This window comes from Balaenoptera musculus, chromosome 4, assembly GCF_009873245.2.
Source record: "Balaenoptera musculus isolate JJ_BM4_2016_0621 chromosome 4, mBalMus1.pri.v3, whole genome shotgun sequence".
Taxonomy (NCBI): Eukaryota; Metazoa; Chordata; class Mammalia; order Artiodactyla; family Balaenopteridae; genus Balaenoptera; species Balaenoptera musculus.
The window spans coordinates 22,749,820-22,776,675 of record NC_045788.1 but is presented as its reverse complement, the minus strand read 5'-3'; the positions used below and the strand labels follow the sequence as shown (position 1 = coordinate 22,776,675).

At 38.8% G+C, this 26,856-nt stretch overlaps 1 protein-coding gene across 1 annotated transcript in view; it reads right to left on the bottom strand.

The window, feature by feature from the left end:
- Positions 1 to 768: 768 nt before the first annotated feature.
- The window catches only part of ATP1B3 (ATPase Na+/K+ transporting subunit beta 3), a 42,356-nt gene continuing 16,268 nt past the window's right edge, over positions 769 to 26,856 (bottom strand). Inside the window, exons 2-7 of the mRNA XM_036851016.1 lie at positions 22,896 to 23,024; positions 18,528 to 18,635; positions 12,488 to 12,672; positions 9,712 to 9,762; positions 3,596 to 3,682; positions 769 to 1,445 (exon numbers count right to left, since the gene is read on the bottom strand). Of these exons, the coding sequence (XP_036706911.1) occupies positions 1,275 to 1,445; positions 3,596 to 3,682; positions 9,712 to 9,762; positions 12,488 to 12,672; positions 18,528 to 18,635; positions 22,896 to 23,024 (731 nt within the window). The 3' untranslated portion in view covers positions 769 to 1,274. The remainder of the gene's footprint in view (positions 1,446 to 3,595; positions 3,683 to 9,711; positions 9,763 to 12,487; positions 12,673 to 18,527; positions 18,636 to 22,895; positions 23,025 to 26,856) is intronic.

Here is a 26,856-nt window from a genome sequence, read left to right as displayed (position 1 = left end):
TGACAGAGCAAACCTCCCAGTGGGGCTGAGTGACAACTAGCGAAGCGTTCAGGCTGCTCCTGGGCCACCAAGGCCCATCTGGCCAGTCAAGGCCACCCAGAGCACTCCTGTTTTCTCCAGACAGCCATTCCTGAGCCAGCTGGGTTGGGTCCCACTCGTCCTGGCTTGCACCAACACAAAGAAAACCTCAAGAATATTAGCCCTGCCTTTTTTTAAGGAGAAAAGTAACAATTTCAAAAAATGGGCTTAAAAAAAAACACAGATCATGTGGGAAGCACACCTTTCTCAATAGAGGAGAAAGTAGCTCACATTATGACAAAGAATCATACCAAACACCTCAGACTGAAGGAGGAAATATTTCATGACACTCATCAGACAATGCTGAAATAAAACTGTTTGGTTTGAAGCTTTGAATAAGTTCCAAGTTTTTATATTTCAAAATTTGTAGAGTCCACAGTCTGCTAAATAAAAGCAGTAGTAAGATTTCACAAACTATTATACAATTTAAATCTTATGAATTTAATTTCATAAATATTTAGGTGCACATATTCATACCGGCTAACCTAAAAATGCAGTTTTTATCTATGGTCTAAAATACTTTAACCTTAATACTTTAAAAGATTTAGTTCCAGCACTGAAAATAATCCCATCACTTTTTTTGTGTGTTTGTTTTTACATGTTTTACAACAAAAAGGTTGTGCTCCTAGTCAAAAAGATCCACAGACTAATTCAGCATGTAAAAAATAATTTTTACAAAACATCCAAGACAACCTTTCAAATCCACTTTTATTTTCCTTTTTCCTCCTCACATACAGAGCTTCTCCATACACTGCATTTCTTGCAGCTATAAAGTCATTTGACGTTGGTCAGGTACCATTTTATCCCCTAAAACTTTGCTGGCATCAAAATATGACAGTTAACCAGTGTTAAATCTATAAAATATTTACATAGCACAGCACATTAAGCTTTAGACACTTGGCAATTAAACCACATAAAAACTGGACAAGACCCCCATCCTACATGTTCAGAATCAGGTGTTCACAGTCCCTATCTGGTGACTGTACATCGTTCAAAACGCAGCAGAGGCAACAGGCAGTTACTTTGAAGGAAACTGAACACTACGATCTGGAAGCACATTATGATGCTACCCCAGTGTCATGTACCACTCCACCTTTCTCCAAGGCGGTCTCATAATTCTGGAATGGCAGGTCCAGCTGATACGAAATGAAGACAGACAACACAACGTTTACTCTGTGGAGATATCTTAACTCCTACTATGGACGCATGGTGATTTTGAATACAACTCGTCCTAAAAATTTGTCACGATCATCCTGGTTTTTTAGGTTGGGTGATCCATCAATCTTGCACTCAACTGTGACTTCATTTACGTCATTTCTATTACCAAAGATGAGCTGGACGGCAACTAATGGCTGTAGATAGCTCCCCTGGCAAATAAAGGAAAATACATTAATTCAAATTCTGCAATAACTTTACACTTTATCAGGAGTTTGTTTATTCTGTAAAATTAAAAAAACAAAATTTTAATTTAATAATTAGATCTATTATTTTTTTAATCCTCTACCTTTTTTCCCCCCTTAGCTGGATATTCATTTATCTTCACTTTAATTTTTATTGGTAAAAGTGTTTATGACTATGAATTTTCCTCTAAGCACTGCTTTAAATGTATTCCATAGGTTGTGATTATGTTGTGCTTCATTATTTTTTAGATATTCTATAATCTTGGTTTGAGTTTCCCCCTTTCCCCAAAAGTTGATTAGAGAGTTCCCACCTCCTCCCTCTTTTGGAAGGGCCCTTTTATTTCAGTAATTTCTAGTTTTCCTGCATTGTGATCAGAAAGTATTGTTGTAATATATTTCTATTTTATGAAACTTGAGCATGCATTTTTTATGATAAAGTTTTGTGACTGTTCTGGGTGTTTGAGAAAGATATGTATTGTATCTATCTATATATTAGTATGTTTGATAAACATGCAGAAGATCTACCTCACTGATTATGTTACTTAGGTTTCTAACATCCTTACTTATGGTTGCTGTGTGACTTTGTACAAATATACTCATAATTGTTTTGCCATCACTGTGGTTTCTAAATACAATTCTTCACTAAAAGGAACTAGGGGCTGATTCCAGGGCGGAGGCAGGGAAAGTATAAGAACCTGGAACATCTTGTGGTGCCAGAAAGTAAGGAAGTGCTATAGGAATCAAGGGAACATGTCTATAAAGGACACAGGAGCCAGAGCCAGCCTGAAGGTCTCCCACCAGCCAAATCTGGGACAACATTAGCACCAATATAAATGATTATAATATATAACCCCTGAATCAAATAAGAATCCATGAGAATATACTGATATAAATAATAAACAGTGGAAAAGGAAAAGCTCTTCCTTAGAGTGGAATGCCAACTAGTAAATGGAGAAAGAAAAGATGAAATTAGAAAAAACATTTGAGAACAATTCTATTAGTGACTGATTGTGGAAAGAATTGACAAATGCTAAAGTTATAGGAGAAATAATTTTATAAACTCTCCAAGTATTCGCCCCACATGATACTTATTGATTACAAAGAAAAAAAAAGTATAACTTTACATTAGGGAAATCTGGCTGCCACCACCTTAACAAGGTTAACATCACCATTAATGGGACTCAACACCACGTCCCTCCTGATATGCTATTCTGAAAAGGACATAACATTTCTTCTGAGGCATTCCTGCCGAAGATGTACAACCTACATTTAATCATGAAAAACATCAGATAAACTCAAACTGAGGAACATAAACCAACAAAGTAAGCCAAAAAAGGCCTGTACTCATTTTTGAAGAGCTCAAGGGCATGAAACAGACAGATGGAGGAACTGTTCCAGGTTATAGGTGACTAACAGTGTAACATCCTAGACCAGGAAAAAACTTTTTTTTTTTGCAATAAAGGACATTATTGGAACAACTGGTGACATTTCAACAAGATCTGTAGATTAGATAATAGTACAGTATCAATGCTAATGGTTATATATGATAATGTCCTTATTTTTAGGAAATTTAACGTAAAGAGCATTTAGTGTAAAGAGGCACCATGTTTATCACTGAGTGCCAATGATGGTTCAGGGGGAAAAATTATATATATATATTTTATATACATATATATACATATACATACATGCATACATATATATATATGGAGACTGATAAGACAAATGGGAAATCTGTGTAAAGGGTCTTTAGGAACCCTTTGTACTATTCTAGCCACTTTATGTTTAAAATCATTTCAAAATAAAAAGTTTACTAGTATACATACAAAATGCTATTTATATACTTCTCTATATTCTTTAAATAAGCACACCCTAAGAAATGAAAGAGAAAACTGTATTTTGAAAATAATCATCCTCTAACTTAGCTGCTTCGGTTTTGTGCTTGTAGTTAAGATCTGGAGTCTCCATTTGCCATCACCATTTGTATTTAAAAACCAGAATAGATGATGCACACGTTACACAGGGCATACGTCTACCTAATCCAGACAACTGGCATTTTAATACAGACTACCAGTTTTCCAAGAGTCACTACCACTTAAGAACTTCTAAATACTTACATGCAGTTTTTTCCCATAATATGGAAAATATTTTAAATCTATCGTTCCATTGGAAGGATAAGTTGATAGCACTGCTGTGTTTTCACCCTAAAGTTGAAAACAAAACAAACCGTTTTTAGGTCACAAAAAATAGTTTTAAACAATGTATTTTTATTAAAGCAGTATCAGTTATGGACAGTATGAGGAAACTACAATGCTGCTCCAACTGCATCCACTACAAGTGTGTTTTTGAAAAGAGACTTACTCATGTTGATTTAAACCCTTTGACACAAACTATCCTGATTTCCTGATATATCTTATATACTTTTCCATGACAGTCCCTTTAACTTACAGCCAGATCTACTCATGCAATGTCTGTAAAATCTTATCTGCTTTCCAACTACCAAATGCCAGTTCTCCAGCCACTGACAGCAGGAATGCACAAGTAGGTCTGGGACCAATGAACGCTAAGATGAATAAAATATTGTGCTTCCAGACTGGAAAGCAATAGCTGCCACACCTAGAAGGTACCACTCAGGCCTGGGAGGCAGCAGGTCCAAAAGTTTCACATGATTAACAACCATGATAACTGTAACCAGAGGTGGAAACTATGATGCAGCTGACAAACTGTTAGGGAAAATTTAAAGTACTCCAAGGAATACCCTTCTTAACCAATTTAAATACCACATTTCCCTTGAATAATTTTTATGAGCACATGTAAATCAGTTAGAAGTATTATATGTCTACTGCAGTTATATTCCATGTATTAAAAAAAACTGATACAGGGACTTCCCTGGCGGTCCAGTGGTTAAGACTCTGCACTTCCACTGCAGGGGGCACGGGTTCCATCCCTGGTCAGGGAACTAAGATCCGGGATGCCGCTAGGCACAGCCAAAAAATAAATTTAAACAAGCAAACAAAAAACTGATACAACAAAAAAGAAACAGACTCTCAGATATAGAAAACAAATTAGTAGTTACCTTTGGGGAGAGGGAAGGGGAGAGGGGCAATATAGGGGTAGGGGATTAAGAGGTACAAACTACCATGTATAAAATAAATAAGCTGGGCTTCCCTGGTGGCGCAGTGGTTGGGAATCCGCCTGCCAATGCAGGGGACACGGGTTCGAGCCCTGGTCCAGGAAGATCCCACATGCCGCGGAGCAACTAAGTCCGTGCGCCACAACTACTGAGCCTGTGCTCTAGAGCCCACGAGCCACAACTACTGAGCCCGCATGCCACAACTACTGAAGCCCACGTGCCTACAGCCTGTGCTCTGCAACAAGAGAAACTACCACAATGAGAAACCCACTCAGCGCAACAAAGAGTAGCCCCTGCTCACCGCAACAAGAGAAAGCCCACGTGCAGCAACGAAGACCCAACGCAGCCAAAAACAATAAATAAAATAAAATAAATTTATAAAAAAAATAAAAATAAAAAATAAATAAGCTACAAGGATAAATTGTACAGCACAGGGAATATAGCCAATATTTTATAATAACTATACATGGAGTATATAATATTTAACAATTGTGAATCACTGTGTTGCACACCTGAAACTGAGGTAATATTATAAATCAATCATACCTCAAAAAAAACTGATATACATGATAACGATATAAATCTAGTATTCTTCTTGAAAAATAAGCAATTTATGAAAATTCTCATGTAACACATTCTGAATAGGCCCAATATTAATGACTGTAACCTTTACACATACTGAGTAGATGACAGACAACAATGATTAAAATCAGTGGCAACTTCACAAGGCACTAATTAAAATAAAACATTACTAAATGTTTGCATTCTAGATTTGAATAAATGAATTTCTACTTTTGAAAGCATACATGAAACACTATAGCAAAACTAAGAATCTCCTCTAAGGGAAGCCGTACTCTCTGCTTACTTCACTTAACGACCACGAAGTAGCAGATGTGCACGGGGTGAGAGAAACACATGGACAAGCGACACAGGCAAGACAGCAAAGCATAAAGCGATGACCACCCACAAAAAGGGCAAGTTCTAACGATCCAGATGAACAATATTTAAAAAGAACAGGAGAGGAGCTTCCATGGTGGCACAGTGGTTAAGAGTCCGCCTGCCAACGCAGGGGACATGGGTTCGAGCCCTGGTCAGGGAAGACCCCACGTCGTGGAGCAACTAAGCCCACGTGCCACAAGCACGGCGCGCCTAGAGCCCGTGCTCTGCAACAAGCGAAGCTGCTGCAATGAGAAGCCCGTGCACTGCAAGGAAGAGTAGCGCCCGCTTGAACGAAGACCCAATGCAGCCAAAAATAAATAAATAAATAAATTTATTAAAAAAAAATAATAATAAAGAACAGGAGATAACAAGGCTAAGGGAAACTGTAGAAGCCATTTTTCAATCACTATTCAAACACCACCCTACGTCTGTACGCCTTAATTTAAAAAAAGTTAAGTCTAAAAAGAATCTAAAAAGGAGTGGATATAAGTGTATGTATAACTGATTCACTTTGCTGTACACCTGAAACTAACACAACATTGTAAATCAACTATACTCCAATAAAAATGAAAAACAAATAAATAAAAACAGAATACATGCTAAAAAAAGGTCTAAAATAACATTTTATATAGGAGAAAAAAATAGTCACTTTGATATAAGTACTTTCGTACATTAATTACTTTTAACCTATTTTTCCTTAATAATTCATACAAACACAGAGATGTTCCCCAAAATGTAAATTAAAGGTTTTCTTTAATTAATTAATTAATTAATTAATTTATTTCGTTTTGGCTGTGTTGGGTCTTCGTTGCTGCGCGCAGGCTTTCTCTAGTTGCGGCGAGCAGGGGCTACTCTTCATTGCGGTGCGTGGGCTTCTCATTGCGGTGGCTTCTCTTGTTGCAGAGCATGGGCAGCACTCAGGCTCAGTAGTTGCAGCACGTACGCGCGGGCTTCAGTAGCTGTGGTGCATGGGCTTACCTGCTCCGTGGCATGTGGGATCTTCCCGGACCAGGGATTGAACCCATGTCCCCGGCGCTGGCAGGTGGATTCTTAACTACTGTGCCACCAGGGAAGTCCTGGGTTACAGTTTACTGAGCACTTCAGTGTACATTTTCAGCCAGATACCACACTCAGTTTATATTTACCTCATTTAGGCCTAAAACCCTTAAGTGTGTAGGATCAGTTATAGAGAGGGAAACTGAGGCTCAGAGTTATGGTCACATGCTCAATTAATTGTTCTACGGGTGTGTGCCTAAGCCATCACGTTGGCAGACTTTTACTTAAAATTAACATTTAGAAATTGTGAAATAATAAAATGCATATCTGAACAATGATGAGATAACTTTTACAGTGAAGCTACATATCATGGTTTTCTAAGTATACGAATGGTATCATATTGGAAACCATGAGCAACTAGGTCCAAGAGTCTATTAGCAGTCACTAAGTTCCACTGAAAACAAAATAAAGGTTTAAAACTAATGTATTTTGGTTCTTCTGTATAGTCATCACCTGTAAATAACTTGAAGAACACATACCAAATGTTCTAAGCAGTGATTAACTCTGGGTAGCATTTACCAAATGTTTTCCTTCTGCATTTTTCTAAATTTTCTTAAATGAACATGATTTTTGTTAAGAAAATTAAAAAAAACACTAATGACATAAATATGAATATTACATCTTTTGCAGGAACCATCCTTTAAAATTAAAGGCCACCTCTAAAAGCATGTTCTGTCATCAGTGTTTGTGTTTCTAGGACTCTTAACTTGTATGAAAGCAATTAAGGGACTGCCCCAGTGGCACAGTGGATACGACTCCGTGCTCCCGATGCAGGGCGCCAGGGTTTGATTCCTGGTCGGGGAACTAGATCCCACATGCGTGCCTCAACTAAGAGTTCGCATGCCACAACTAAGGAGCCCACGTGCTGCAACTAAGGGGCCGGCAAGCTGCAACTAAGAAGCCCACCTGCCGCAAGTAAGACCAGGCCCAACCAAATAAATAAATAAAAAAACAAGACCAAAAAAATCCTTAAAAATAAATAAATAAATAAAAGCAGATCAAAGTTAAGAATACAAGACAAAATAAAAGACAAACGTATTATATAAAAGGTAAGTCAACTAAAGAATTTACACTAAGAACACTTGATTATAGACGAATCTACTGGAAAACAGCAATAGGGTGATAAGCAGTAAATGTTGCCATCTGTTCAGAGCCACACCTCGAAGACTTATGGATTCCACCTGATTACTCCTTTGTGACTAGCCTACGAGTAAAATGCAGTTTTACAAAGATTTCCGCCAATTTTGTGTGTTGTTTCTAAAAACAAAAATATTCCACAACTAAATAAACAAAACAAAAACCCCATCTATTATTTGGATTATTTTATGTACTTTCCACACAACTCTTCAAAGCAAAAGGGACAGCAAATTGAAATCTGAGTCATTAGACCAGATGTTCCCCCCCCAACTATTCTAGAATAGTTCCCCCAACCATTCTAGAAGCAAAAGATACATAACAGATAACAAGGAGAAAAATCCATTTATAATCCTAAGTGAAGAGTTAACATGGAGTAGTTTATACTGGCCAAAGGCTTAACAGAAGTGAAACCTTAGGAAACCAGTGGAAGGCTTTTGCCCTTATGGGTGGGGGGGTGGGGTGGGGGGATGGGTGTGTGTGTGTGTGTGTGTGTGTGTGTTTTCTTTTCTTGATGGTGCTGGCTCCACAGACCCACCGTTCCAAGTATATCTACACTGTCTGCTCACATGCAGAGGCAAAAGTTCCTGCACACAGGACACTGTCATAAAATCAGCACTTCCACCTGGCTGAAGGCTCACACCCAGCCTCGGGAACCTTCTACTGGAAAGAATTGCAAGCAAGGGGGATCAGAGAGTTACACAATACATTTCTTAAATCTGTCTTGTAGGTGTAATGTTTTCTCCTGTTTTGAGATGACAGTAGAAGCTCACTAGATTTTTAGAAGGATTTGTATACCAAGAAAAACTCAGCTTAGATGCAGCATCTGGTTTTAAGTGAGATTCTGATTTTTTATCCAAGTTTCCTGCTGAGCTGACTATGGCATAAGGAGATAAACTGAGTTGCCTACGGTCACACATGCATACTTCAACCCGGATGAGAAAACCACAAACTTCCCAGCTTTTCATTCTATTCTAAATCGTGAAGAAATACTCAAAATAAATCAATAGGATATTCTAGAGCAGGAGTTCTCAGAGTGTGGGTCCCAGACCAGCAGCATCACCATCACCTGGACACTTTAGTTAAAAACGCAAATTTTGCAGCCTCACCCCAGACCTACTGAGTCAGAAACTGCAGAACTGGGACCTAAGAAACCCTCCAAGTGATTCTGATGCATGATCAGATTTGAGAACCACCCAGCAAGAAGTTTCTGCCCAAATAAGAAATCCATTCATCGTTAAAAGGGATTACAGTTTTCTTTGGCAAACAACTTTAGAAGTGATTTCAATGTAACATTTCAAGTAAGACACTTCTGACATATTAACTGGAGCTGGAATGCTAATATTTTACACAATGATAAAATTAAATTTAGAACTTAACAGTTTCTCCTGAGAACTCTTACCCATCATTTACATATTTGTCTTAGTTGAACTTTGCAGCATGGAGAGAAAACAAAAGAAATTATGAAAGGAAAACAGCACAGCGCTCTGGAAAAAATAAAGTAGGGATGAGAGAGCAAAATAATGCCTCTACCTTAAGGAAAATGTACCATGTTTCATTAAATCTCAGATGCCACTGATGTACACCAATTTATGTACTATTAAGAAAGAAAAAATCTTATACACTATTAAGACACTATCAGTTATAAGGCCAACCCCAATTTTGGTGTCATCAAGCTAGAAAAAAGAAAATGAATCTTAAAATCAGTGAAATATGGTATATGTAAATATAAAGGCAAAGTATGTGAAATCAAATGCACATGGAAAATAAGTCTTTTTGAATTATCATTAGCAAACAGAGAAGGGCTACCCCCAAAGGTTGGTGGAGTTTTATTCTTCTAAGAATGGCACTACAATGGACTTTAAAAATGTGACAGGGAAGAAAAAAATGACTAAATTCATTAGATTTTTAAAGTATTTTTAAGATACACTAAAGCTTTAACAGAAATTGGGTTATTTTCTGAATACTAACCTTCAAAATACATTCTATCCTTGGTTCTCCTTGAGGCTTTAATCCAATTATCTAAGGTAAAGAAACGTTGATTAATTGAAACATCACAACTGTATACAACAGAACCTCTTCCTTCGTTGCTGGGGACACAGGGGCGGGAGGGTTGAGATGGACACTAACACTGCATTAAAACCCTGTTACCTCTGCCTTTTACTTTAATTTTATTTTAGAGGATTAGAACAGACTTTTCAATATAATAATCTTACCAATTATCTATCTTATTATAGCACTGGGGCAATTTAGAAAATAAATCAGTTATCAAAGAATTGACCAAAACAAAACAGCATTGCACTTTGCTACCCTAAAACAAGAAATAAATAGAAACCTTTACATTTCATTATTTATATGAACACATCATTAATGCAAATAAGAATGGCAAAGGCAAAATATAATAACTGTTCTTCATGGAAATATATTAGGTCACAACCCTACCATGTTTCCGTAAGGCTTCCACAGAGCCCTGCTGTATTTCACATCTATCTGTTCTACAAAACACATACACTTAATGAATCCCATTTTGAGGACTCTCACAGCACCATTCAGTTCTATGTAAGGAGGCTTTCATTTATGTGGTTGATATAACTAACTCTGTATGAATGATAACATATTTATCCATATATTTTGTGAGAGGATTTTTTTGCCTTTTGAATTATATGCGTTTTAATTTATATTTTATAGTTTTATAATTTATATACATTTTAATGTGAATGCCTGTAAAATGTAAGTACTCCTCCTGAAAAATAAGCACTGTTGCAACCGAAATAATAATTTCGAGAGCAATAACTATCGGTGCCCTCGCAATGATTTTGGAACAAACTACACTGGGATTAAGTGCCCTGCTACACCCTTATGCAACATCTCACTGCCGATCCCTGTGCGCCTGATGATGCCTTCCTGTCATGCCTGCAAAGCTCTGCTCTATCAGCAAGTATAATCTCACATCCTCATCATTCAGAGGACATACTGACAAAGCAAATAAACTCAGAAGGTTGGTCCTGTGGGAGAAGGAACTGGAATTTCTTCTCTTGGCTTTATATTGGGAACAGATTTTCCATCAATCTAGGTGTTGTGAAGATACTCCTAGGAGGCAGGGATTGCAAAAGGCATCCCTGTTGGAGAGAATGGATTTAATTCATCTTACAAGCTAGATCACCTGGTTTCACATTACAGTTGGCCCTCCCTATCCAGGGGGGGTTCCACATCTGCGGATTCAACCAATCGCAGATCAAAAACATTTGAGGGAAAAAACTCCAGAAAGTTCCAAAAAGCAAAATTCGAATTTGCTGTGTGCTGACAACTTTTTACACAGCACTTACACTGAATTAGGTATAAGTACTCTAGAGATGCTTCTGCGTACACAGGAGGATGTGCGCAGGTTATATGCAAATACTACGCCATTTTATATACGGGACTTGAGCACCCCCAGATTTTGGTGTCCTCAGGGGTCCTAGAATCAATTCCCCACAGATACCGAGGGATAAACTATCTGGATTTCTTGTGTGGATTGTGAAAACTCATTTCTACTTTATTTAACAGTATGTGGTATGTATGAGCTCCCTAGCATTTCTGAGGAAAGTAGGGGTCCCCTTGAAATAGTTGTTCAGATTGCTCCCACTTCCTGGCCTACCCATTTTGCCTTCAGTTTCACCTCCACTTTGTTAACCTTGGTGCTTAAGTGTTGCTAAAACATCCCATTAAATGTTTATTGAGCGCCTACTATGTGCCAGGCAATGTTTCAGAATGATTTCCAGAGTGCTATGGGATAATCAGAAACTGTCGCTGACCATGGGGACAGGGGAAGGAGAGGCTGGAGGGAAGCCAGTCTGGGCGCTTAAGGGTCTAGCTGGCTCTCCCTACAGGGAAACTCCTTATTTAGCAGTACCAACTTCAGAAGACTCAAGTTTTACTTTTATTAGGGATGGTAACTTTTGTGATATGTAAACTCAAGACCTTGAGAGGCCTGCAGCTGTTTAGGAGATTGCCTTTTCTCTGCGTAAATGACCAGGAATGACCTCATTCTTCAAGGGAGACCATACAGGCCTCAACAGGTTAACTGTATCAGAACACAACTCTGCAGTACCATTTATAGAGCAGCAAGGCACAGGGTTTGGAGATCACTTCATTATGCAAGGAAAGCACCTTCCTTTTGCACAATGACTCCACAACATTGTTACTTAGACGTAGAGAACATTAGCTTCTTGGTTTGCTAATGGCTATACAATTCAGGCACGTTCTCTGGACAACATGGCAAAATGCTGCTGGGTTCATTTTAATGCAAATTTATCTCTATTTCTACTATTTAATTACATAGACATATACTATAAAGCTATGCTTTGCTACTAAATATTCAGAAAAAGTTAAATAAGCCAAAACTTTATAAGTTTGCCGTGGGATTTTAAATTACATTGCCACACAGGACGCAAAGGTGAGCACAGCACATTAACACAACCATGCTGTGGGCACGATCCCCAGAATACCTGATCCCTGAAGCTCTGATCTACGCTTAAGTGCATGTAGCTAGTTCCAAAAGAGAAAAACTGAAGTTGTGTTACTCCCTAATTTACGACTAATTTATGAACCAATTGTTTTTTTCTGTATTAATTTTCCAAAGGTCAGTATCACTGTTAGCTTTTTACACAAGCTACCACCAAGTGAGAGAGCACTGAATAAATAGTTGCCAGCTTCTTAATAGAAGAGATTTGGAAAAAGCAGCAGCAGCAATAAATTATGTACATACTCTGTTCATTTTCACAAGAATACAAGGGCTTCCTGTGGAGTAGCCAAACTCGGGATCATTCACACCACTGCATGCTTCAAGTAAGACAAGAGGAAACTGACATGAAGTATATTCTGGACCCTTCTGCTCATGAAACGCTCCACTGGGACAATCTGTGAGATTCTTCTGTTCTTCTAAGCCATATGCTAAAAAGGAAACAGCCAAAAAGGACCTTAAACACAACCAGAAATATATCATCCTTTGGACAACATTCTTCAAAGACAAAAACAGCAATGCCATTCACTGGAAAATTTTAGGGAAAGAATGTTAAGTCTGTTCCTTTAAAGTCTAACTGCTATCTAGCGCGTTGCAGTTTATTTCATTCCAATACAAACTGGGTGACAGACGGATCTCTTTTGTCACCATTAGGTGGCACCAGCCATGGCTACAGCATTATCTGAATGCCTTCGATGCTCTTGGCCCAAAAGATACAATGGTGAGGACATAAAAACACATTACCTCTGCCCTTATGGAGGTAATTTACAGTGTAGTGGGTAAGACAGGTGTTGAGGATAAAATTATAAATGAAGGGCCTAAAGAAAGGGGTACATGTGAGTTAATGTTAGCTTACAAAAGGGTGTTTTCAGCAGAGATGGAGGTAACGAGATAGATCCAAAGGGGATGAGGGAGTAAAATGGTTACAACTTGGAGATAGGGAAGGAAGGACAGGGGGACAATTCAACGATTTTTCGAATGTTTGCTGTGCACTTGGCACAGTGTTAGACAAAAGGGGCATAACGGGGAGCCAGTCTGCTGTGGACCCTGCCCTCAGTGAGCTTAGGCTACTGCAAGGCACTCACTAATAAACATGGTGCCACAATGCCTCAGTGAGACCTGTTGGTGTGTGGGTATAACTGGTACCAAAAAAAGGCCAACCTAAAATGAATTCAACCAAAAACAGGAACCAAAATTTCAAAGTACTCACATTTACTTATTTAACTTTATTTGTTCATTTAAATTTATTTAAATTTGTTCGTTTGCATGCTTGCCATGCCGAGAGGCTTGTGGGATCTTAGTTTCCGGGCCAGGGATTGAACCCAGGCCCTGGCAGGGAAAGTGCTAAACCACTGGACCACCAGGGAAGTCCCAAAGTAAACACATTTAAAAGGAGGTATGGATCTTTCCCTTTAAAAAAAAAAAAAAAGTCAAAAATTTTGGTTTCAACTTTTATTTATCAAAAATTAGGATATCATGGGAACTATGTACCCATTAAATAGCCAAGAATGACTCAGGTATTGGGGAGGGGGGATAGGAGTAAACTTTTACAACAAAACAGTACCATTGACATCCGTCACTCCTTTTTGACTTTTGTGGCACAATCATGAATGTCATTCGGCAGAAAATATTCAAGGCCTACATCAGTTTCCTCCAAGGGCTTCTCCTGCATATACTCTGTTGGTACAGTTCATCAGGGACCGTTTTTGTATGATGCCAACTTCCACTTCTACACAAAACCGCTCTAAGTCAAGGAGTTGGATGATGAATGGTCAGAATATGAAGACCCCTGCCTAGCGCATGATGGGAACAGAGAAAGGTCACCATTCCCAGAGAGAGCACAGAACCCCACATTCCTGAGGAAAGCCTAAAGTAAGACAGAAAAAGGTGTAGGTAAACAGGGGGGGAAAGACCTGAAAGAGATAACTTGAACAATATAAGATTTTAAATTCTAATTAGTATTCAAGGGGGAAAAAAAAAAGAAAACAACCCAGAGCAGATAATGTATCTTTTAACAAGAGACTGTATCTTTTAAACACCAGAAAGGCATTCCTAAGAGCAACAATGACAATTCAAAGTTTAAAAAAAGGGAGGGGGGAGGGCATGCTGAACTTTAAAGATCTAAAAGTAAATCCCCAGTGTAATAAAGCAAAAGTAGAAAATGAGAGAAAAACAAGAGATCCAAAACCCAACAACTAACAGAATAGCTCTAGAAAGAGAACCAGAAAACTGAGGTGAGGAAATTTTCAATAATGTTTCCTCCACTGGAGAATCTAACTCTTCATCCTGAAAGACCCCATCAAGTTTCCAGCAAAGTGATATTTTAGAGACTGACACCAACACTTGGAAATTTTAGAACCCTAAGGAAGTACATTTAAAAACAAAAACAAAAAACCAACACTGTTGAGCAGAAAAAGGCAAATACAAAGGAACTAAAACTCTATACACAGCTAAACTACGAACAATAAAAGCAGAATTAAGTCATTTTCAGAAATGAAAGGACTAAAAACCTACATTCCATGTATCTTAAAAAATTTTTTTTAATTTAAATACAAATTGAGATATAATTCACATATAACATTAGTTTCAGGTGTACAACACAATGAATGCTTGAATATTTGTACACGTTGTGAAATGATCACCACGGCAAGTCTAGTTAACATCTTGTCCCTATGTATAGTTACAAATCTTTTTCTTGTGATGAGGACTTTTAAGATCTACTCTCTTAGGAATGTCCCAATACGCAATACAGTAGTGTTAACTATCATCACCATGCTGTACATTACATCCCCAGGGCTTATTTATTTCTAACTGGAAGTGTGTACCTTTTGACCTTCCTTCACCACTTCAGCCCTGCCCCCTGCTGCCTCTGGCAACAACCAATCTATCTGTCCTCTGCATCTATGAGCTTGGTTTTCTTATTTGTTTTGTTTCTTAGATTCCACATATAAGTGAGATCATTTGGTATTTGTCTTTGTTTATTTCACTTAGCATCATGCCCTTAAGGTCCATCCATGTTGCTGCAAATAGGAAGATTTCATTCTTTCTTATGGCTAAGTAGTATAGTGGTATACATACAATGGAAGAGTATTCATGTATCTTTCCTTACAAAGTTATTTGAGAATATACTCCATCAAAACTAGGGAATAGGGGCTTCCCCGGTGGCGCAGTGGTTGAGAATCTGCCAGCCAATGCAGGGGACACGGGTTCGAGCCCTGGTCTGGGAAGATCCCACATGCCGCGGAGCAACTAAGCCCCGTGTGCCACAACTACTGAGCCTGCGCGTCTGGAGCCTGGGCTCCGCGACAAGAGAGGCCGCGACAGTGAGAGGCCCGCGCACTGCGATGAAGAGTGGCCCCCGCTTGCCGCAACTAAAGAAAGCCCTCCCACAGAAATGAAGACCCAACACAGCCATAAATAAATAAATAAATAAATTTATAAAAAAAACAAAAACAAAAACTAGGGAATAAATAAAGAAAAAGAAGGCAGGAGCCAAGAAACAGTGAATCCAATCCGAAAGGGATCAAACGAACTCCCCAAATGACAGCTGGGTAGTAGAAGCCCTAAACAGGAACCAGTACAGACTGCAGCAGAGGGGAAGGACTCTAGGGAGGAGTTCTCCAGAAAAAAAGGGATGTAAGAGAACATCTCAAACGACAGTATACAAATAAGGGAGTTAGACGAGAGTCTCTACAGATGGTAGAATATGACGTAAAGACAAGTATAAGAGGGCAACCAATAATGAAAATAAAATAGTAATTCAATTACTTTTGAATTGAGATTAGGGGAAGGTCTGAGGCATGTGAGCTAAATCCTCATCTAACATGGCAGGAAGTAAAGACAACCTATAAAAGTGATAAATCAAGAGCCAACAGATTGTATTTAAAGATACAGAAGAAAAATCCCGTAAGAAAAAGTTCAAAAGCATGAAGTTATTTCCTGTTGGAAATGTATCCAGAATCAGACGATTTCTCACAGCCTCACTGCTCCCGACCTTGCCAAGCCACTATCTCCACTCATCTGGGTGACTGCAATGGCCTCCGCACCAGCTTCCCTGATTCCCCCCTACAGTCTAGTCTCAAAACACAGCCTGAGTGATCCTTTAAAAATCTGAGTGAGATGATGTTAATTCTCTGCTTAAGAACCTCCATCTTGGTCACTGTGAAAGTCAAAGAACTGAACAACAGCCTCTAAGGCCTACACAATCTGGTCCTCCTTTACCTCCCTGACCTCAATCTCCTACTACTCTCTCCCCACTTACTCCATCCAGCCCCTCTGACTTCCTTGATGAACCCTGAACACACTGGACATTGTGAGCCTCAGGGCCTTTGCACCTACTGCTGGGTAGTTCCATGGCTACTTCCCTCATCCTTAGATCTTTCCTCAAACATTCCCTTTCAATGAGGTCTTCCCAGACCACTCTGCTTAAAATTGCAGCCCTCTCAACTCTCCCTATTTCCCTTCTCTGCCTTATTTTCCTCCACAGCACTTATTACCTTCTAACACACCACTAGATTATAAAAACTCCACAAACACAGAAATTTTCTGTTTGTTCACTGATGGAAATTAGAAGAGTGCTTGACACAAAAAAGACCCTCAAAAAGAAGTATTTGTTGAATAAAGGAACAGGACTGCAGCTAGAACAGAGTATGGCAGGGAACTACTGTTCTACTTATAAGCCTTTCTTTACTATTTGGTTTTCAAACCATGGATTATACTCTCACAAAAACACCTCTATTTAAATAATAAATATATATTTAACTTTCAAGGGAAAGAGATTTAGGAAGGTAGGTAGTAGAAGACGCAGGATCGAAAGGTTTTTGATTTAAGATAGGAGGGAGTTGAGGATTTCTACATGTTGACAGAAAGGATCCAACAGAGAGGCTAAACATATATGAGAAGGATTAGTAATTAGCATAATGCTTGAGGCAGTGAGAGGGGATGAGATGCAAAACGTGACCGGGACAGGTGGACTTAGATAAGAGGAAGGGCAGCCCCCCTTGTCAGAGCAGGAGGAAAATCACAGACAAAAAGGCTGCAACTGAAGGCTGGTTTTACTGGTAACGAGGAAACTGGGGGAGTTTCCACCTGAGTACTTCTAGTTTCTCTCGAAGTAGGAAACCAGGTTATATGAAGAAAGTGAGTTATAGGGGAAAAGGTAAGGAGCTAGAGTTTTGAGTAGAGGCTGGAAATAATCCCTTCAGAGAATTACCCAGGGAAATTCAGCAGGATTGCCAGGCAGTAGATGGGATCCATTTGAGGGAGGTGATCAAGTATTCACAGTGCTAATTAGTCTACAGAGGGCAGGCTCAAAGGAAGAGCTCCATCCAGGAATTACAGGGCTTCATCTAGGGGCATTACACGGCTTCATCTACTTGCAAGTTTTATGACAAACAGACTAAGAGGCGAGGGATTTTAGAGTACTGGCTTGAGTAAAAATGAAATGAAAGACTATGGAATTGACAAGCTTGACCAGAAGGGAAGCTGAGCGGGGAGAGGCTGGGATAAAATAAAAGGGTCAGTGAACTGGAAGTCCCAGTGAGGGAGACAAAGAGCGAGGGCAAGTTAAGCACACGAGAAGGTTGTGTAGGAGCCCCATCAGCGACCTTGGCAATGGAGTCCTGCACATGCTAAGAAGCAGCTGCAGGAGAGCGTGGCTGAGGAAGAGCCGCGGCAACCGCGAACCCAGAGGCCATGGCGCTTGATGGCTATTCGTGTGAATGTTAATAACACGGAGTCAGGGCAGACAAAACGGAAGAGAGAACTGGGCCAGGACGGCTATTAGGAAGCACTGCAAACCAGTAGCTCTGAAAAACTCACAACCGATACACAAACTTCTTTTTCTTTTAATGACGAACACCATTCCTCGTCCCCACGCCGCAAGCACTACACTGGATCCAAAGATCCAGATCCTTACGGGCACCGTTTTATAATACAGTTCTGCTCCATTAGTCACATGCTATTTGTTTTGATGCAGATATAAATGTTATGCTGCAATGAACTTACTCATGTACTTATTAAAGGGTAGATAAAAAAAATCAAATCAACTGCCCATTAGGGTTAGGCCCCTATGCTTTCCGTCAGTCAGAATACGGACTAATCATAAATTCATCATGAGTAATCGTAAATTCTACTTGCTAAGTCCTCTCAATTGACTGTGTTTCACAGAAAGAAAGAAAAAGGCAAGACAAACTCTAATAATAATGTTTCTAAAAGTCATCATAATTTGGTCCTAGTTTCTGCAATAACTAAAATCTTTAACTTACTCTAAAAAAAACATACTTACACTTTAGAAATTTCTTAAGGTCATTAATGTACCCTCTATAGGACTCTGGATTAGACACGCTGAATGAAAAATCCAATGCCGTCACCGGTTTTGGAAAAACCATAAGCCCTATAGAGATAAAAGAAAAGGGGGGAAATTAATTACAGCAAATTCCCTTCTCTCCTTCCTTCTCCTTCCTCTTATCTCTAAAAAGGAAGATCTCAGTAAACTATGTGGAAATTGTGTTCACGGGTAGGTTGAAATTATCAAGAACCTCCCACTTCTATCTGACTATGAAGAGACATCTAAAATGAAAAAATTCCACGTCTTCAAAATCACGTCGGACATTACCAATTAGAAACCTCCTCTAGGGGGCTTCCCTGGTGGTCCAGTGGGTAGGACCTCGTACTCCCAATGCAGGGGGCCCGGGTTCCATCCCTGGTCGGGGAACTGGATCCCACATGCATGCTGCAACTGAGGATCCCACATGCCGCAACTAAGACCCGGCACAGCCAAAATAAATAAATAAATAAATAAATAAATATTTAAAAAAAAAAAAAGAAACCTCCTCTAAATCTTAGTTAGAATTGCTCTGTTCCTTAATTTAAAAGATGCAAGTTTTACTTTGTACTTTCTACATTCATTTTTCTATTAAATATTTTTAGGTTTTGCCAATTTGCCATTAATATACGGAGAAAATTTTAGCAAATCAAAGTCTAAGCACTTTTGTCATTCAAATTACAACTGTATGAAAACATTCGTAAAGAAAGCTTACCTTATCAATGAAAGAGGCCTATACAATTTTAACTCTACAGTTAAATATTCTTCCTTCAATAATAAACACTGCTCGATAACTAAAATGTGGTTTTCTCATACTGAATTGACATATAACCACCAACAATTTCATATTAGCAATCAACACCCATGTATATAGAATATGTTTACATGAGTTTATTAACAGAAAATGTAAGCCTATGTATCTGTAACAATCAGGCGTCCAACTTTAAGCTTTCCTTGATTTAAAAGCATTAGATCAAAAGTGTGTCTGTACGTGTATAACTGAGTCACTGTGCTGTACAGCAGAGGTTAGCACAGCATTGTAAATCAACTCTACTTCATAAAAAAATTTTGTTTAATTTAAAAGCATTAGATCTACATTCAGCCTTGCACAAAGACTTAAACAAAAAAATCCTAAAATTCTCACTAGTTTCTAAACATTCCCCATATATCAAAGTTATTATAGATAAGCCTTGCATTGAATCTGAAAATAAATAATAAGGTTGTTCTAGTTTTCATTAAAATTGCTTTTGCTGCTCTCCATGTACTGCAACTGCTGAAGCCCACGTGCTGCAACTACTGAGCCCGCGCGCCTAGAGCCCGTGCTCCGCAACGAGAAGCCATCATAATGAGAAGCCCGCGCACAACGAAGAGCAGCCCCTGCTCACTGCAACTAGAGAAAGCCCGTGCGCAGCAATGAAGACCCAATGCAGCAAACAAACAAAAAAAAAATTGCTGCTCATAAACATCTAATTCGTTTTAGATCAAACCCAGTTTCTTTCAAATCCTAAATACTTGCCTTTGTTGATCTGCATGGTTCTTGAGTTAAACTACAATAGATCCAATGCTACTCAACTATGATGAAACACTCAATGTTCCCAAATGGCAGAGCAAATCTTATTCCATATACAGCACAAAAGAGCCCCAATTAGATTCCCCATTCACCTACTACCTCAACATACCAGATCACTTGGATTTGGATGATCTCATATGCCTATTTTTCCTTACCCCTCCACCAACTATAAAATCAATAGTAACCTTCTGATTTTTTAATAAAAATGTTCAATGTAGAAATAAAGCCTGACCATCCAGTATATGAAATGACCATCTGTGTATGTCTGAAATTGTATGTTTTCATTTTTAAGGTTTTACAGGAGGAACAAGACATAATATACTGTAAGTGAAAAAGTAACAGAATCAAGGCAGCTTATACATAACTGTATAAAAACACCCAACTTTAAGAAAAACCCAACTTTTAATAAAACATCCAGTTTGAAAGAAATTTTAAAGAAAAATATGAAAATGTCTATGCTTTATAAAAAAAAAGATTACATTCCTTTAACATGACTTATTTCTATGGGAAGTTTTAAATGACTCAATTTACAAAAACTCTGCAGACCAGAATGTCTAAAACTGAATTTCTGATACAAGTTACTTCTTAGATCTTGCTGAGCAATGCTCCTGGAGCCTTAGTTCATTTAACAGCCTGTTTGAAACCCTTAAGTAAAAAAAAACACAGCAGGAGTGTGCCGTACAGCTGCATTTTTGACGCAGTACACCTACGTCCTCCAAATAAAGTCTTAGCTTACCCCAAACCATGAACATCAATAGAATGTGAAAACTACAGTAACTCTTACGTCTTTACAATTTAAACCATCGGAGCATGAATATGTGTGTATGCATGTGTGTGCATCTATAGGGGTGTGCATGGATGGTACGTGTTTATGTTATATGCATGTATATGTTAATACACATACCAATTTCAAACTAGCATTTATTTTACCAGGTGCAAATACATTATTGAAATGATGCCATTTAAAAATAAACTTAATAAGGTCATTGTTAAAAAAAAAACAAAAAAAACCTTAGAAAATACAAGTAGAAATAAAATTTAATTACCCATAATTCCTTTATGAAGAGAAAATCATATTTAACAAACTAATATACCTTCATCTAATATTATATTGATATATAATATGAATAAGTGTGCATATATATTTGTTTATTTGAACTAATATTTAGTTTTTAAGTACTATAATACACTTGGTGAATGATTTTAAGGAACTCAGTTTAAAACTATATACTTAAAAAAGTATATTGAACACATTTTACTGCTTATATTATTCATGCAATTATAAACGGTTTAATATTTCTGAAATAGATCAGCTTATGTTCAATAGTAATAGTCACATAACTTAAGGCAGCAAGAGAAATAATTATCTTAGAATTCATCTAGGTAGAAAGAAAACAGGGCTACAATGAGAGATGAGGAAAAAATTAGCATGGCGCTGGTCTCAGATACATGGTCAAACAGACCAAAAGAGTTATTCATGATATTTAGATAAATATTAGCTGCAAACAAAGGAAAAGCCATTAGAACAAATTTTCTAAGAAAACTGGTGGAGAAACTGGTTCAATCTCACTGCTGATATAGCTGAGAAGTCCATGCAGTGGGCAAGGATCTAGGCTAGGGTTCCTCAGCCGTGGCCCTAACGACATTCTGGACTGGATGAGTCTTTGTTGTGGGAGGTTGTCCCATGCACCGTAGAGATGCTTAGCAGCACCCCTGGCCTCTACTCACAGCAGCACGTCTGCAGTTGTGACAACCAAAAATGTCTCCAGACACTGCTGAATGGCCTTGGGGGGCAAATCACGGCTGGAAGAGAACCACTGCTGCAGACAGAAACCTCCTGCTGCAGACTCCCACCTTCCCTGGCCTGCGTGCCCACTCTGCCTGCTGCCCAAATCACGCTCCTCCATGGAGAGCCGCCCCTTTGCTACCATCTCTGGAAGTTGTTCATATTTCTGGGAATTAGATACACTGGAGTTCTGCACATTATTGTTATTTACTTCTATAAAAATTGCCAGCACCTTGAGGACAAGGGCCGTGTGCACCAATGAAAGCGGAGCTAGCATTCAAAGACCAACTGTTTGAAAAGAATAAAATCAGGAGGGAGAAAATGTGACTTAAACAAGTGCTCCAGTTAAGATTTTCTTCCGTACGAAAGTACATTCTCCAGTATCCTAGAGGAAATTTTTTTCCCTATGACAATCAATAGAGAATAATTCAACATATTAAGAGTATACTCATTTTATTCTCTATTGACTTCTTACCATTTCCATACTAAGCAATTAAAAACATGAAGCATGTATTTTATAAGACCAATGCTCTAACCCACACCAGAGCTGAAACATATACTTTATAAGTAAATTACTCAGAGCAAAGTGAAACTACTACACAATATTCATAAACACCATTCATAACTATAACTATATTCATCAATCTGGCTTCACTTTAACTCTCAATATTCACTTCTGCTTACTCTTGGCAAAAGACTCAAGATTTATCAGCCAGGTTTTTGTATCACTGTGTAAATATTAAAGGTTTTTATATCAGTATGTAAATATTAAAGGTCTTTATATCACTATGTAAATATTAAAGGTCTTTATATCACTATGTAAATATTAAACAACAAACAAAATCAAAACTTTCACATTATCTAACCCTGAAGTTTAACATCTTCTACCGGCTATATAATACAGACTTACGGAGAAGATAAAGTATAACCCAATTTTGTTAGAAGCCATGCTAATCACAACATAATTAATTACCTGGACTAGGAATCTGGTCACGATATTTTGGAACCTCATCGTTCAGAGTCTGAAGCATAGCCCACATCGTGAATGAAAAGAGTGCTGCCAGGAACCCATAAAAGACTAGGTAGAAGAGCAAGATCAAACCTGCAAAAGAAAATAAAACTCATAAAGTTGAAGATATACACATTGTGTGTGTGTGTGTGTGTGTGTGTGTGTGTGTGTGTGTGATGGGGCCAGGGTAAAAAAACAGACCCATCATTGCAAGGCTACAACTCCAAGCTCTGCCATGCACACAGCCAAGTATCTTCATATTCAGAACGATATGAATTCGCCCAAGCAAGGGGTATTTCAGCAGGCAGCACCCACCCACATCCTGTGACCCCCTCCTCTCCTCTGATACTTCCAAGTACAAGTAGCTTCCACAGATCATACTGATTCAAGATCAGAGCTTTAAAATTCCAGCACATAAGGGAGTATTTCCCGAAATGGATTTAATGCTCTCTAGAAAGAAAAAAGATGATTTTAGGTTGGACAAAACCCCCAGTATGTATATGTGACAAACAAAAAAATTAACACATAGGACTTCCCCAGTGGTCCAGCGGTTAAGACTCTGTGCTTCCACTACAGGAGCCATGGGTTCAGTCCTAGGGGAAGTTCTGCATGCCTCACAGGCGGCCAAAAAAAAAAAAAAGAATTAGCACATCAACCCTGTATTTCACAGTAATTATTAGCATAAATTTGGGCTTTAAAAAGTGAGTTGATTTAGAGAATAGCCAGGAAACATGCAGAGAAGGTAAATCATGAAGGTGGTATCAATGAATAAAGTTTAGGAAAAACTGGTTGAGTGGAAGCGTCATGCAAAAGTGAAGAGAGGAGCATCCCAACCAGTGGGACTTGACGACTCCACTGCTAAGCACGCAGCAAGAGCTGGCAGACGCAAGTTTCAACACCAAGGGCTTAACCTTTTTTCCTTCACAATCTGGAAACACTAAGATCTATCCTAAGCCAGTGATTTATTTTGTGAACATCTAGAATTATTTTTCTCAAATGTCTATATTCAAAGATCTAACATCATAAGTGGTCACCATCAAGATTATATACTAGAATATATTGTTAACGTCACACATTTATATTTGAACATTTAAAAAGTGATCAAAGGGGACTTCCCTGGCAGTCCAGTGGTTAAGACTCCGCGCTTCCAATGCAGAGGGCACGGGTTGGATCCCTGGTCGGGGAACTAAGATCCCACATGCCGCGCAGCACAGCCAAAAAAAAAAACCTGATCAAAGAATATTCAATAAATCCCCAGTTACAGCAATAGTAAAGAACACTTAATTCCCCAAAGTTGAATTAACATCAGCTTTATTTTCCAGTCTTAACACAAAACCTGCTTATTAATATTTGTCCTAGCAGAAGGGCTAGAGCAGGGGTTCCTAAACTGGACTCTATGGACCCTTCACCCTCACTCATCCCCAGAAGGATTAACTTCAGAGCTTCTATGACTTCTGGAATAATACATTTCTGAACATACCCATTTTTCTTCTGCGGAGTGGCTCTACAACGTTCCTGTGATGCTCAAAAGACCCTGTGACCCCGAAACAGATTGTGGCAAAAGCTAGATAACTTTCATTTGCTACCTGCGGGCCAGGAAACTGCCTCCCCTTTTTTTAAGCAAAGGGGAAACAGTTAAAGCAATTTCATTTTAATTTAGACCAGCATTCCCCGTCCTCCCCCTGCCCCAATTACCAGGAGGCCAAAATAGGGAGCGAAAGGACAGAAGGAAGAAAGGAGCACAGGATGTCGCCTCCAGACAGCATCACTCCCCTATCACACAGAGCGATCCTGCTGCAGAAACACAAAGGAAGACCAATCTCAAAGAAGTGATCAGTTTACTACAGAGGTAGACGAGATACGTGCAAAGCCCAAAGGATGGTTTAATGAGATACAGGAGAAAAACCATTCTTTCAGATCTGGGTATTTGTAGGAACTAATGGATAAAATCCTCCACACAGCAGACCAGGGTACAAATATATAAATGTGATAATGAGTGGGGGATGTGTTCCACCCAATAAAGCCTCACTTACAGAGCAGGCAGACGGAGGCCACAGTAGTTTGTCAACTGACGCAGTAGATATTAAACTGGAGAAGTTTAAAACAGAAGTGCCACGAGTTTAATTATTTAGCGGTGTTTCAAAGTCATCTGAAAATATGCTTACCACTTTCAAATTTGATTTTAAATTTTCAGGAAAAATAATATAAAGCGGATTTATAAAAACGGTTACAAAGCAAATGAACATATAGCAAACACGAACAAAAGTGTAAAAACTTCCTATAAAGAGTTGGGTTGGGACTTCCCTGGCAGTCCAGCAGTTAAGACTCCACCTTCCAATGCAGGGGATGCGGGTTCCATCCCTGGTCAGGGAGCTAAGATCCCACATGCCTCGGGGCCAAAAAAACAAAACAAAAACCACAACATAAAACAGAAGCAATATTGTAGCAAATTCAACAAAGGCTTTAAAAATGGTCCACATCAGGGGCTTCCCTGGTGGCGCAGTGGTTGAGAATCTGCCTGCCAATGCTGGGGACATAGGTTCGAGCCCTGGTCAGGGAGGATCCCACGTGCCGCGGAGCGGCTGGGCCCGTGAGCCACAACTACTGAGCCTGTGCATTTGGAGCTGGTGCTCCGCTACAAGAGAGGCCGTGACAGTGAGAGGCCCGCGCACCGCGATGAAGAGTGGCCCCCGCTCGCAGCAACTAGAGAAAGCCCTCGCACAGAAATGAAGACCCAACACAGCCAAAAATAAATAAATAAATAAAATAATTAAAAAATGGTCCACATCAAAAAAATCTCAAAAAAAAAAAAGTTAGGTTCATAAAATAGATGCACAGATTAACAGCCATGTCCCAAACCTGATGCCATGTACTAGTGTCCATTAAGTCAATTTTGAATGTAGGGAGTGTACCCATAAGCGATTTTCAGCACTGAAGCCAATTTCCCCTGCTTGATAAGATCCTCTCGCCAAGAACAAGCTTAACATTTAAAAACTAAAATTAATCTCACTTATAAAAACCACATATGAGAGACCACTCACAAGGATGGCAGTACTTTATCAACTTAACCGCCTTTCTCCTACACTAAGAAAAAAAATACCTGAAAATAAAAACAGAAGTTGTAAATTGCTGTTCTCATATTATCGGTATCTTGCAGTTATTTACTCAGATGCATTCCTGACAATGACAGGGATGAAACGAATTGAGCTACCCTAGCTGAGTAATAGGTAGTGCAGATGGGACCTGCTCAGTGTGCCATGTCTGCCACAGCGCTAGTTAATGTAAGCAGGGAACAGGTAAGTCATTAGGCTTCATCAAGGCCTGGACATCCACACCTGTTCAACACACTTCTGCAAACTTCCTAGTTACCTGAGGGTACCTAGACAATAGAAAGACTATGCCTTATCCTCAGAGAATTCTGATGAGAAACAACTTCCCCTTGGTAAATAAATTAACAACCTGTTTATAGTTTTAAAAAACTTAAAGCAGAGGCAGGTATAACTTAAAAAAAATCAATTATATGGACAAGTACAAATTTAAAGTCCTTTGTATATTCAAATTTTTATAAGGAGCTATTTACTGAGGTATAATTCACATTTCATTCACCTATGAGTGGAACTGCTTGGTCATGTGGTAACTCTGTTTAGTATTTTGAGTTAAGTACCAAACTGTTTTCCAAAGCATCTATAACATTCTACATTCCCACCAGCAGGATTCCAATTTCTCCACATTCTCATTAATACTTCCTAGTGGGTTTAATTTGCATTTCCCTAATGACTAATGATGTTGAGCATTTTTTCATGAGCTTATTGGTCATTTGTATCTTCTTTAGAGAACTGTCTATTCAGATCCTTGGCCCATTTTTATATTGGGTTGTCTTTTTATTGAGTTCCAAGAGTTCTTTATATATTATAGACACGAGCCT